Source organism: Pongo abelii, chromosome 22 (genome assembly GCF_028885655.2).
Source record: "Pongo abelii isolate AG06213 chromosome 22, NHGRI_mPonAbe1-v2.0_pri, whole genome shotgun sequence".
NCBI lineage: Eukaryota > Metazoa > Chordata > Mammalia > Primates > Hominidae > Pongo > Pongo abelii.
In genome coordinates, this window is record NC_072007.2 from 24,357,440 (window position 1) to 24,371,704 (window position 14,265).

The following is a 14,265-nucleotide window of genomic DNA, read 5'->3' on the forward strand; positions in this document are numbered from 1 at the left end:
TTTTTTGTTCTGTAAAAGTCGCATTTTTCTGACATTTTTGAAACCATAACTATTGGTTAAATTCTATCTCACTGGAATGAATGGAGGCCACATACAAATAATATGCTGAAAGATATTTGAGAAAAAAATACAATTAAAAAAACCCACCTCTTATGTTTCTATTCTTAAATATTTTTTAATTTTTAAGGTCATATGTATAATAAAGAATTATAAGGAAACAAATAAAATTATTTGCCTTACTTAAAAGAATAAAATCTCAGTGGGTTGGACCGAAATCCTACTGACATTCTGAAATTGTCTATTTTAATATCAATCTGCCAAGAGATTTATGGATGCAGTGTGTCTCACAGTGAAATGGTTTTTAAAAAGCGAGAACGACAAAAATAAAAAAAAGCCATATCTGTAATACTATAAAGTTCATTTGTGAGATCTATATTTACACAATGTGGCAAAGACTCTGATGGAATTTCTAGTAATGCAGAAAACAGTTACAAAAAATAGAAATATATATCACCCAGAGTCAATTGCTCTATGTCATGGAATCCCTTTAAATCCAAATGTTTAATGGGTATTTTTAAAAGAGTTTGATTAATTAAGACATGCTATTATAAATAAATAAATGAAAATCAAAGTTGCATGCCATGGACATACCAATTTGCTATGCTTACATCAAAATTCAAATACATTGTTTTCTATGGCCAAGGAATGGCGACAGTGGACACTGCTGAGCTTCCTCCATTGCTCTCTCTCACTGTCTCAGAGCCTGGTCTTGAAGGCAAGGAGAAACGGGGTGGTGCATAAATACGGGGTAACATTCAGGAATAGATGGGGATGTCTGTTTTAAAATAACTTGGCAATAAAAAAAATCCTCAATGTTTAATGATTATCTTAAGACTTTATCAAAATGGGCTTCATTAATGTATGCTTCCTTAGTTCTCCCTCAAAGGAATTTTAACAGCTTATTGAGTTCTTACTTACGGAGGTTTATTAATGTCGGTTTCACCTCATCCAGATTCTGCACTCTGGCTTTCTTAGCCCAAACCAGTTTCTGTAGTCGCTTTAATGTCCCCATTGATTTCACAGGGTCACCGCCTGATTTTATGGCCTAGCACAAACACAGCTCAAGGTAAAGACAAATTATTCTTCACAAAAGATTAAATATAAAATATGTTGAGATCATAAATGTGGAAAAATTAATAATGTGACCTTAAAACCTGAAGCCTGAGTCAATTTAAGCACTAACTTGAAAGCACACCACACTTTTTGGGTTCAAAATTATAAAATATGTTACAACTGGCCAGTCATACTAAAGCAGAGTGGTTTTACCAATTTTTTTTTTTTTTTACTTCAAAATACAGCAAAATGGATTGAATTCAGAAATGTCTATAAATGACTCACTCCTGCCCACTGAGAAACAGTGGAAAAAAACAAGATCTTTGCAGTGTAATATAGATGGAACAAGAGGTTCAAAGCTGCTATTTGCTAGTATTGGAATAGACTGATAGTATGCAAAGTCTACCTGCTAATATTAGATAAAGCAGAATTTAAATTGTCTTCATTGTCTTTTTGGAAATTTGTGGGCAAACAGCATTTGTTTTAAGTATGAAAATTTTTCGAATAACATACTTTAAAAAAATAGCCTCTTGCTTTCTAGAAGATATGCACTAAGTGAAACAAAAGATAGCCACAGCATACCACATCATGTTTTAGAATATGTGTCACTTGTTTATTATGACAAAATATGGATAAAATATAGTTAACATTGCATTAATGACTCTTGTTTTCTTTAAAAGATTCAGGAATGTTTCCCACTAGTTTACTGTTGAATTTGTATTTATACAGCTTTTACTTATTATCTTAAGGATAGTTCCTCTTAAGGATTTCAAAATACTTTGGAAATTAACTCTTTGTGTGCTAAGTTTCATATGAATTGATAAAAATCATTGTGTTCTGTTGAATTCACTGGATGTGATGTAATACATATAGGAATACTTTTTCATCCAGAAAGTTCTAGACTCAGAAATATTTCTCCACCTGCTTTTGTCTCATTCTTTCCATTGAACAGCTGATAAATAGCATCTACAAAGACACTGCAATTTTCAAAAGGTGAATATTTGCTTCCTCATTAATGTTTGAATGAGACATATTTATAATAATGCTTTCCAATCCTTTTAAAGAGACTATAAGCCCAAATAAATGTTTGGAAGTAAAGAATATCTGACATGCAACATTTCCAATCTTTATACTCAGCTGTTATCTTTGGTCTTTAAGAATGACTTTGCACAACCAGTATAAACTTGTTGTTCTGTCTCTGCAAAATAGCACTTATGTAAGAAATGTGACGTTTTTGTCAGAGGAAGCCATACCTTTTTTGCATTAAATAAATGGGAAAATATTGAAATCATTTTAATCTTTCAGAAAGGACTGTGGTGAGATATGCTTAGAAGCGCAAAATCTTCCCTCTCTTTCCAAAGGCCATGCTCTGTTCAACATAATTTCTATTGCTGTTTATTTTTTTGTATTATTTCTCAGTGTTTCTTTTAGTGCTTTCTGAGTTACTTGGTTTTATAGACCCTTTACAACTCAGGAAAGGCCATTTTCTACTCTTTAGACCCTTTCAGAAATAATAAGATGACATTGCACAACCATTTTTTCTTTGTGGTGCTTCTATTCTTATGGCAACTTCTTGTTACAGCCAAAGCTTAATTGCTCCACTGAAACACTGGCAACAAAAATAGTCTTCTCTTCTCTCTTTGTGAAAAAGGCTTTCACTTAATGTGGAGAAAGGTATTATATACCATGGAAATGGAACTTTGTATACATGATTTTCCCCCAAGAGGAACTAAGGCATTTGGAAAGTATCTGAATTCAGGTAAGTAAGATCTCATGGCCTAGAGGTTTTAAAACAAACTGATCTGTCATTATTTTGTTCACACTCTATTGTAGCCTTTTTAAAGCATGATATTGTTAATTTTTGTATCTTTATTCACTTTGAGTTACTAGACATCAGTCTACTGCATTTTATTTATTTTTTAAAATCCTATGTGCCTAGGATTGTACATGGCTTAATAAATATGTACTGAATGTAAATACAATCCTAATTTTATACATGTTTCATATATAAAATGGAGTATCCATAGTACATGTTTGATACTACACTTATTACTTTCTAGTAGCAAAGTATTTCTGGACAACCTCCTCTTGTTAATAGGTACTATATATCCAAGGGATGAAATTTAGAGTTAATATTATAATAAAAGATATAGAATCATTACAACTATGTATTAAAAAGAAAATGTATTCAGATTAAAAATATAGGCAGGCGCAGCGGCTCATGCCTGTAATCCCAGCACTTTGGGAGGCTGAGGTGGGTGGATCACGAGGTCAGGAGATGGAGACCATCCTGGCCAACATGGTGAAACCCTGTTTCTGCTAAAAATACAAAAATTAGTTGGGTGTGGTGGCATGCACCTGTAATCCCAGCTACTTGGGAGGCTGAGGCAGGAGAATTGCTTGAACCCAGGAGGCGGAGATTGCAGTGAGCCGAGATCTCACCACTGAACTCCAGCCTGGGTGACAGAGCGAGACTCCATCTCAAAAAAAAAAAAGATAATTCTCTAAAATATTTTTCAAATAATAACACTATTTATCTCAATTCTCTTATCTATTACCTACATATTTGCACTGAATGTGATTAAGTTTTATAGTAACATGGCTTTTAAATTCTAAATGTGTTCTAAGAAGATTAACCCATAAATTAAACCTAGCATTCAACAAATCAATATACTTTTATTGAGCACCTACTAAATGCCAAGCACTATCTCACATTCTGGGGATATGGCATAGAGGAAGTAATATGAGATCACAGTTTTTATCAAGTCTAATTCTAGAGGGAGGTGACAGGTGATAAACATATAAACAAGTATATAAACATAAGAATGTGACATAAGAAATGCTATATTAATAATTAACAGTGTGATTGAGTGAGGATGCAAAAGGAGGGTTTATTAATTTACTGATCAGGAGGAGCTTCAATGAAGATACTAAAACTGAGGCCTGAATGATGAGAAGGAACCAGATATGTGAAGATTTAGAGAGGGTTTAGAATTCAGCAGATGGTCAGAAAGAATATTTCACCTGAGACTTGAATTGGAGAAAAAGTCAGCCAGGCAAATAGCAGAGAGAAGAGAAGTCTTAGAACACAATAGTTTGCAAAGGTTCTAAAGCTGGAATTCCTGGAAGAATGCTTAGTGTGTGTCCATGAAGGGAAAGAAAGGAAGAGTACCAAGAGAGGAGCCCAGAGAATAACAGAGATCCTTCCAGGAAGCTTCTGTAGAGCAGGTTGAAGAATATGGAATATCTAATCAGAGGATGATACAACTTGGTTTACAGTTTTGTTCTTCTCTCTCTACTGAATTTCGATTTTCCATTTCAATGGACTCTTCCCAATAGCATTCAAACATGCTTTATGTCATTCATCTTTACTTCACCATCTTTTATTTACCACTTTTTCTATTCTTTTTTGATCCTAGGCATTTGTATCAAAAATGTGAACTATGTATGCTTCCTTTAATTATATTAACTTCTTATCCTTTTAATCTATCTCATCTATCAGCTTTCATCTCTACCATTCCCTTTTAGTTGTCCTTTTGATCTAATGAGCCATTCTTAAACTCCTTTACTACTTGATATTCAGCAATGTTGACCACAGTGACCTTCTGGAAACACTCTCTTTTCTTGGCTTCTGTGACACCATGTTCCTTTGATTTTCCTTTTGCCTTTTTTGGCCCTTCCCTCTATAACTCCTATATGCTGACACCTTCCTTTTCTTGAAATTAAATTTGAAATTACTTAAGGATTAACCCTGGCCTTCTATCTGATATCACCACCATTCTCTTCTCATGTGCATGCATGCACACATACCACTTTTAATATCACTTATATGCTAATGACTCCCAATTTATTTCTTTCCCCGGGCCTCTCTGCAGAGCTTCAGACTCACATATCCAACTATGTATTTAAAACAATTTTTAAGCACAATCAGAACTGACCTCTAGACCTATGCTTCAAATATGATGCTCATCCCATCTTCTTCAACTCTGTGAAGGCCATCTTCAGCCACCCAAGTGCACATTCCATAACTAAGAGTTTCATCTGTTCTATCTCCAAAATGTATCTTGAATGTTTCTTTTTCTCCATCTCTATTGTTACCAATCTAGTTTAATTTTCTTTCATTGAAACTACTGTCAAGTCTCTAATTGGTTTTCTTTTCACTTTTGTCTTTGTAATTTAGAGTCTTTGAAAGATATAAATTTCCATCAAAATGGTAATTATATGTGAATGTAAATGTAATTTTTCATATGTATATATTTAACATGTATATACTATATATTTCATATATTTGTGTCTATAAACAGAAATATATTTTAGTTCATTTTGCTCACTCTTCCTTAAATAATACAAAACTTTTGTTAGAAGTGCTTGGTTAAATATGTCTCATTTTCTGACACTTTGCTTGAATATTAATATTAGAGAATACTTTTTAGAAGATAGCATCAATGTATTATTGAACTGGATTAGTCCTACAATCATATTTTATGAGCTGGGATGGAAATTATTCGACATCTAGTCTACCAGACTATATAAAAAATGAGAAAACTCAGAGAAGTTAAGTGGCTTACTCAAGGAAAGATAATTTATTAATAATAGAGTTGGGATGGAAATCAAGTATTCTGACTTTTAATCCAATGTTCTTTCTTACAAGATCTTTAAATGCCAGCATAATTACTAGTTATCTAGTATTGACAGCCAAATTAACACCAACCAAATTCAGGGAATTTATCTGGAGGTTAAATATGGCTTTCCAAAACAGAGGATAAGTATCAGGTACTTTCAGATTTATAGGCCTATGCTCTTAAATATACATTATTAAGAAGGAAATATGTAAATATATGTGTGTGCATGTATGTATATATTTGCTGGAAAGGCATTTAAAGCTTTTAAATCTCTCCTGATTTTATCACTTCCTTTTAAAGAAGGAAAATTTAGGCTTATGGAGACTAACCAAACCCAGATTGCGTTATCTGTCTGAATTATGTTCTCTCTACTCCACTAATGAAAAGATAGCTGAATAACACATCAGACTTGAATGAAGTAAAAAACAAAACAAAGCAGAAAACCCTTTGTTCTTGCTTTTCTTCTTAATTTCTGATTTGGAAAAATTTTCCTCTCTAGTGTCATATTTAACAAGTATTCAAATAACAAATCCTAATAACTTGATGTCTATCTCACATAATTTCTTCAACAGGAGAAATGGAGATTTTCAAAAATTAATATTTTGGTTTATTTTTAAAGAAAGCTGTAATGGAAACTGAAACTTCAAGTAGTTTCATATGTATCACATTGACAGTTTTCTCTAAGTTTCCCGGTCTTATGACTCGTTGTTTCATTATTAAAACTGTGCCAGTGTATGCATAGGGCTTAGAAATTTTTTAATGCTCCCATGTATTAAGTGGAAAACCAGAATGTAAATTTGTATAAAAAGTACAAACACCACTGTATGTGGCCTTTTTCTTTCTTTATATATTCTACTCTTCTTAGTTTTCTACAGTGAAGATGTGTTAGTTCTGTAATTAGCATAATTGGGAGCAATTTTTTTTTTTTATTTTAAGACACAGGGTCTTGGTCTTGCTCTGTCCGCCAAGCTGGAGGCTGGTGTGCATTTTCATGATAAGAACTCACTATAGTTTTGAACTCCTGAGCTCAGGTGGTCCTCCCATCTTAGCCTCCCAAAGCGCTGGGACTACAGGCATGCACCATCATGCCCGGTAATTTATTTTATTTTTTGTAGAGATGAAGTCTCACTATGTTGCCCACGCTTGTCTTGAACTCCTGGCTTTAACCAATCCTCCTGCTTCAGCCTCCCAAAGTGCTGGAATTACAAGCACACGTGGGAAGAAATTCTATAAACTACAAAATGTATTTAGAAGGCAGACTTCAATAATCCAATCTATCCTTGCTAAGGACAGAAGTATTCAGTTTTTTCTACTGGGAATCTGTTCTTAGCCACTTGAAAGGGAAGGTGCCTAGAGACAGGAAGAAGAGAGCTACTTTCATGGTAAAAACAAAATAAAGAAGAGGTTTTAAATGTTGAATTATTAAACTCCTAAATCTATATCTTCATTTCCTCCTATATAAAAGTGACTAGTCTCTATTCGTGACCTAAAACATATTCTAAAAAGATAATTTTTAAGGTCACAATGATCAATAAACATTTAGAAACTCAACGGACAGTAATAAAACCAATGGGATTATGAACTAGAATTGATCAATGCAAACACATGAAAACAAATACATTTCACTTCAGAGGTTTATTTTATTGCTTTCTTGGAAATACAATTAATTAAAAAGACAATTTAAGATAATTTATTTATGCAAATGAAATATTGATTGAAGAAATAATTACAGTTGGTGGGAAAATTGCCATGTTGACATTAGATATTCATACATCATAATAGTTTTAAAAATTATTATTTTTCAGTGATAGAAGCTGAACTTAAACTAAGATTGGATAAGCACTTACAATAAAGCTAGGCAAAATTTTAAGTCATTGAATAAATGAGTAATTGAATGAATTAGTTAATAAAATCAAATATATTCTCCTAGAAGGCTTATAAGACATTTATTTATTCATTTATCAGATGAGGACCTAATTTATTACTGAGGACCTAATCTATGGGAGGTGCAAAGAAGAATGAAACATTATGTCTGCCTGTGATGCACATTGCTTAATATGAATACTAAGAAAAATAGTCATCTGTTTCTGTTCCTGTCCCCCTCACTACAAGGTGATCTCTTTAGGGTTCTAGTACTGTTTTACACATATCACTTCCTAGAGTCAGTACGGTCAATAAATACATTCAATCTGAACAGCAGGCCAAAAATACATCTGGAGGAAAAAGTTGATGTGTGTCATATGAGAACTACAAATAAAATTCAATGATTATTCGCAGGAGAGAAAGATTGCATAAGGTGAGAGTAGGGAGGAGAAATGTGCTTGGCTAGAGGATTAGCAGGTATTTAAGAAGCTAAGCAGTATAATTTAGGTTATCTAATAAAGCCATTTATGTAATAGTCTTATTCCACTGTATAAACACTAAAACCCTTTCAAGTCCTAATATAATATTCTAGCTCCTCCTTCCTCTCAAGGAGATTTTGACGTGCGTAATTCTGGTTTTGGAATAATGTGCCCTCTGTGAACACAGTAAAAAAAGAAAGGAGTCTTTCAGAAGCCACACAGGCCCAATTTTCCATAGTATAATAAAGTCGCAACGTCACGGCCATTTCTCCACTTCTTCAGGGGAAGCCAAGACTGCTTTTTGCTCACTGACCTATAGCTTCAGGTCAGTCTTTGTGGACACACTGCCAAGCTAGCTGGGAGTTGCCAGGATTACACAAACCAGAATTGCAAATGGGGGTTGTGTTGATTTAAGAGAAAAGGCCACAGAAGCCACATCTTTCTTACTTCCTGCGTAATATCCTCTGCTCTGAAATTTTGAAGAAGTTTCTAGAACTACTCATAAGAACATTTCTCTTTTTGGGTACACCTCCTAGCTGACCAAAAATTATTAACAATAGGAAATTTAAGAGCCAGTATGCAAATTAATTAATTTTTAATAAATATCTATTGGATTCTTAGCAAGAAGAGGAGCTATGGATGGAAAATTACACAGTAAAAAAACATTTTTATCTAGTATTTATTTCATACACACAAGAAATGTTAAGAAAACCTAGAGTAAGAACCTGCCCTTGTGTGCGGATGAATGATTGTTCTGCTTTGAAAATCTGCTTTGTGACTGGCCATGTAAACTTGAGTGAGCCACTTCACCTCTCTGCACTTCAGCCCTTCATCTTTAAATTGAAGGATTGGGTCACAGGAATTCATTGTTCCTCAAATATCCTTGGGGACATTTGACTAGATAAGTATCTTCTTTTGTTACTTTACATAAATTCTTGAGCCTTAGAAAAATATCAAGGAAAAAGTGGGAATGACCTACTGTTAATCACAGATTATCAGAGTCTAAAGAAATATTCTGTAGTCCAACATTTTACTTTAAAAATGTGGAAACGGAAATGCAGAAGTATGAATTTAGTGGCCTAAGAGCACAGTCCGTGGTAGATCCAACTCCTGCAATCCAGTTCTCTTGCTTCTGTTTCTAATTAAGGAATTTCATAATCCTCCCAAATGTATAGCATTATTTTCATCTGAAAGTCCTGGTAGTATTTACTGAGGTTCATTTGTTTGTTTCCCACAGCTCTTTGATATTTAACCAGTCATTAAAAACTCAGATAGCATGAGAAATAGCAAGGGCAGAGCTCAATAATTTTTTTTTAGGGAACAGAAGTAATATTTAAATCATAACTTTCCATCACCTCTTCCTCCTACCTAGCACAACTTAGACATATCTTAGACAAAAAAAATATATATATAGTTGAAAAGAAAACTATTAGAAAAACTTAGATGTTAATAACATGTTAATAATATTGGGGAAGAGAGAGCTATAAATAAAGATATCAAAACTTTTGTATTCATACCTACATAAAGAAACATGATTTACTAAGAGTAGTTATTTGTCACAAAATTACGATTACATTTTGGGAAGCAATAGTCAAATAAGTTGCAAACATTAGCTTGTAGTGTTCTGAAGCCATCTAGAACAAGAACTACAAATAGGACTTATAGTTGTTTCATATCAATAATGCTATAATACTTATTGATGTATGTGAATATCCTGGAAATTTGACAGACCTTCTAAAACATGTCCTTTCCATTAACCTCTGTTTAGCAATATCTCAACAAGGAAAGGAAGGCAGTTGATGTGATTTTAATATCATAAGGGAGAGCTGGCACACAGAGATACTTTTTAAAAAATGGTTTTATTACATTTCATTCTATGGACTATAATCCAATTAATTAATCGATTTTCTGTTATCACATACTCATGCTGTTTCCAAGTTCTCTTTTTTAGCAATGCTACCATGATGTACTCTTATCCCAGAAACATGAGATAACACCTATTTCCCCCAAAATCAGACGATATGCTTTTTAACGTTATAAATTTTTTCCTATCTCAGGAAAAATTGCTAAATTTTAGGGAAAATTTTTTATATAACGACCTTTCCTTCTTTGAAGGAAATGCTTTATGCTTCTTTTAGTTCAGAAAACCATTCAATAAGGACAAGCCTCTTTTTATGTTCTTTAGAAACACTTCCATGTGGCAGCTGAAAACAAATGTAATAAAGAACTATAGAAAACAGTGCTTATGGCATTAAAATGATTGGAAAAGAGATTGGAAATCCACTTAAATAGTTATATCTGGGAGGAAATGTCTCACCATTTCATCAACAGTAGTCTCAACATGTCTTTGATAGTGAAATGGACTCCAACATTCAGAGGTCACCTTAGAAATTAGAAAAGGAAAAAGAGACAACTAATGTTAACGTTCTTTAAAAAACAAAACAAAAAAACTCCACAAAGCTACCAAACTAATAGGGAAAGGATTCACTGTCTTAATTAGAAATAATTATCTTGTTATCCAAGTACACTGATTAATGTTTCATCAGTGACTTCATCTGCATATATACACATATATAGACAAATATGGAATATGTGTATGTATATATAGTATATACACATTATATATCCATATATGTGTGTGTGATATGTGTATGTGTCTACGTGTATTAGATTCACTCCTCAGCCCTCACATAGAGCAATTCCAGTCCATGATCTCACATTTAGAAGGGTTGGTGGAAAGAGGGGATCCCGAATGTTTTATGAAGCAGCCCACTCCAATTCCTCAGTGCTCTACATTATTAGGTACATAATGGGCATCTTTTTTGGAAACTGTAATTGAGTTTAAACTCAAACCAAATATACATTTGGATTACTATCTCAAGTCATAGTGTGGGATATCTTTTATTACATTTGGTACCTGTCACTGTAACCTTCTAACTGTCTGCTTCCACTCCTTTTGTAAACTTTATGTACCTGATATCAAACAATTTCTACCTAGGGCACTTCAGGACTGCAGCAAAGGGCATTTGATGGAGTCTATAACAGGTAATAAAATGGTGCTGTGGTCTGAATATTTGTGTTGCCTCCAAATTAATACGTTGGAATGTAATATACAATGTGATAGTGTATTAGTCCATTTTCACATTGCAGTAAAGAAATACCTAAGACTGGGTAATTTACAAAGAAAAGAAGTGCAATTTGCACACAATTCTACAGGCTGTACAAGAAACACAGTGGCTTCTGCTGTAGGGGAGGCCTCAGGAAGCCTCCAGTCATGATGGAAGGCAAAGGGGGAGCAGGCATTCTTACATGTCAGGAGCAAGAGCAAAAGAATGAAGGGGGAGGGGCTACACACTTGTAAACAACCAGATCTCATGAGAACTCACTTACTGTCATGAGAACAGCTCCAATAGGGTAATGCTAAACCATTCATGAGAAATCCAATCCCATGATCTAATCACCTCCTATCAGGCCCCACCTCCAACACCGGGAATCGCATTCAACAGGAGATTTGGGCAGGAACATTTATCCAAATTATATCAGATCGTATTAAGAGGTGGGGCTTTTGGGGAAGTAACTAAGTCATGAGGGCCCTCATGAATGGAATTAGAGCCCTTATAAAAGAGGTTGAAGGGAGCTGCCTTGCTCCCTTTTTGAAGCAGACACTGAATCTGCTGGTGCCTTGTCTTGGACTTCTCAGCCTCTAGAGCTATGGGAAATACATTTCTGTCATTTACAAATTACCCAGCCTAAGGTACTTTGCTATAGTTGCCTGAAAGAACTAAGACAAAGGTGATTTCAAATTTTATTCTGAGGAGAGTCTGCAATGACATTAAGAGGAATTGAGAGACAGGGAAATATGCATATTTGTTAAACACCTTGAGGGAGTGTGCTCCTTTATTTAAATATTTATGACAATCACAAGAAGTTTTATTATCACTATTTTACACATAAGGAAATTGAAGCGCAGAGAGTTTAAGCAACAAGTTTAAAGTCCAGTGTTTTTACTCATATAAAGGTAAGGCAAGTTTGGTTTTCATAAAGTCTAAACCCCAGCAGAATTCTGGAGTTCTAGCACACAAAATATGCCAAAGAGCAAGAGGTTTGAAGCAGAAAACTGACAAAGTAGCTGAAGTGACTGCAACAAGTACTAAGTGGTTGGATTTTATTTTTGACACAGTATATAAGAGTTCATTTACTAGCCATTTTCTGGGTTGCAAAATTCCTTTTTAAAAATGCTTGAGAATGATTCTAAGGAATACCAAATACGTCCTCTCAACCTTTTAGGGAAATCAAAAAGGAAAACACCCATACATTTGTGGAGTTCATTCATAAAAATCATTTGTTAGAATCAAGTATTTCCTCTTTTTTAAATAAAAGCTAAATGTAGAGTTGCTTAAACTCTCTTCTTTAAAAGTGAAAGTATACATCATAAATGCAGTATAACTTTGGATAAGGAAATGAGAAAATCCAATATGATCTAATTTTATTTCACTGGAAACAAGAGATTTGGATTCCATATTAACATCTTATGTTTCTTTAATACCAACAAAAGCCACTCTTGAAAGTCTTCTACTGTTAAAGAGAGGAGATTAGGTTTTTTTTTCAAGATAACAAAATATAGCCCTATATTCTTTCTACCTACAAAATAAGTTATAATCCTGCTCTTTGGAAGTAGAAAACTTCTCTGTCTATAACCTCAAAATAGTATTAGGTAGTTCTAGTGGTTTTAAAATGCGCTCACAAATTCTTTTACACTGAAGAGGTCTTCAGAAGGTGGATCATAAGACTGCCCCTCACCCTTAGTGTGAGCTAGATTTAGTGAGTTGCTTCTAACAAATAGAATAAAATGGAAGTGATGATGTTTAACTTCTGAAATTAGGTCTTAAAAGGAATTGTGGCCTCTACTTGTTCTGTGTCTTAGATACTCACTCTGGGGAAACCAGATGACATTCTATGAGGACACTCAGCCTCATGGATAGACCAAAGTGGCAAGGGACCTATCTCTGCAGTCAATTCCCATCAAAAAACTGAGGTCACCTGCCTATAGCCATGAGAGGGAGTTAGAAACAAACCTTTCAGCCCCAGTCAAGCCTTCAGACAACACCTTGAGATACACTAACCACCTGAGATTATAACCCATGAGAGACTCTAAGATAGAAATGCCCAGCTATACCACTCCCCAACTCTTGACCCACAGGGACTGTGAAATAATTTTTTTTGTTTGTTTTAAGTCCCTAAATTTTAAAGTAATTTGTTATGCATCAATAGATATGTAATACAATAGTTAAAAGTCATATAATGGATAAGAAAGTACTTGAAATAAGAAACATTGATCAATACACAATATCATTATTTCATCATAATATAATCATGTCATACATAAAGACTATCATTTGGTTGACACTGTCATTTTGGACTCTTTTTGTTTGTTTTCCACCTTTTAAATTGTTCACACTTTTGTTTAGAACTCCCTCAAATCTGTCTGATAAAACCTAGTGAAAGACCTGTCTCTCCTGCTTGTTAATATATCACAGCATAACCTTAAATTATTTCTCTGGTGACCCAGTGTTGTGATCTCAGTTAAGCTCATGAAAAATTGGTCCCATTTTGTCCATTCTACACGCACCTCCCAAAAATTGTGTGCTATGTTGGATACAGTTTTAATTCTGTATATACCCAATGGGATGTATATGGCCAATATTTTATTTGTTAGTAATCCAATTTTCATCTTAAGGACTAAATGACTAACTCTAAATGCTGGTTACACTACATGAGAGCTGAAGGAGGCTAGTTTAGTTTGTGCAATAAGAGGTGAGCCTAGACACTGTTTAACTGTGGACACAGTTTTGTCTGATTGCTTATACAGAGCAGAGTTTAGCATTAGCCAAAGTGACTGTTTTAAAAATAAGGTATCAGAAATGTATTCAGCTTTGAGGAAGAGAATAACCAACAGCGGTGGCTTAAACAAGTATGGGGCTTATGTTTCTGTAAAATAGAAGTGCAGACATAGGGTTTCCAACCTGGGTGCAGCTTCTCAAGGATGTCCTCAGTGAATCAGGCCCTATGCATGTGCCTGCTCCACCATCCTTCATGTGTGCCTTTGCCTCACGGCTGGAAGACAGCTGCTGACTTACCAGGTATTACATCCAGCTCCAGACAGGAAAGAGAGCAAAAAACAAAGCTTT

At 34.3% G+C, this 14,265-nt stretch overlaps 1 protein-coding gene across 1 annotated transcript in view; it reads right to left on the reverse strand.

The window, feature by feature from the left end:
- Positions 1–14,265, reverse strand: part of SAMSN1 (SAM domain, SH3 domain and nuclear localization signals 1) — a 172,260-nt gene that overhangs the window by 97,797 nt on the left and 60,198 nt on the right. Inside the window, exons 7-8 of the mRNA XM_054542837.2 lie at positions 10,395–10,460; positions 979–1,105 (exon numbers count right to left, since the gene is read on the reverse strand). Coding sequence (XP_054398812.1) covers positions 979–1,105; positions 10,395–10,460 — 193 coding nt within the window. The remainder of the gene's footprint in view (positions 1–978; positions 1,106–10,394; positions 10,461–14,265) is intronic.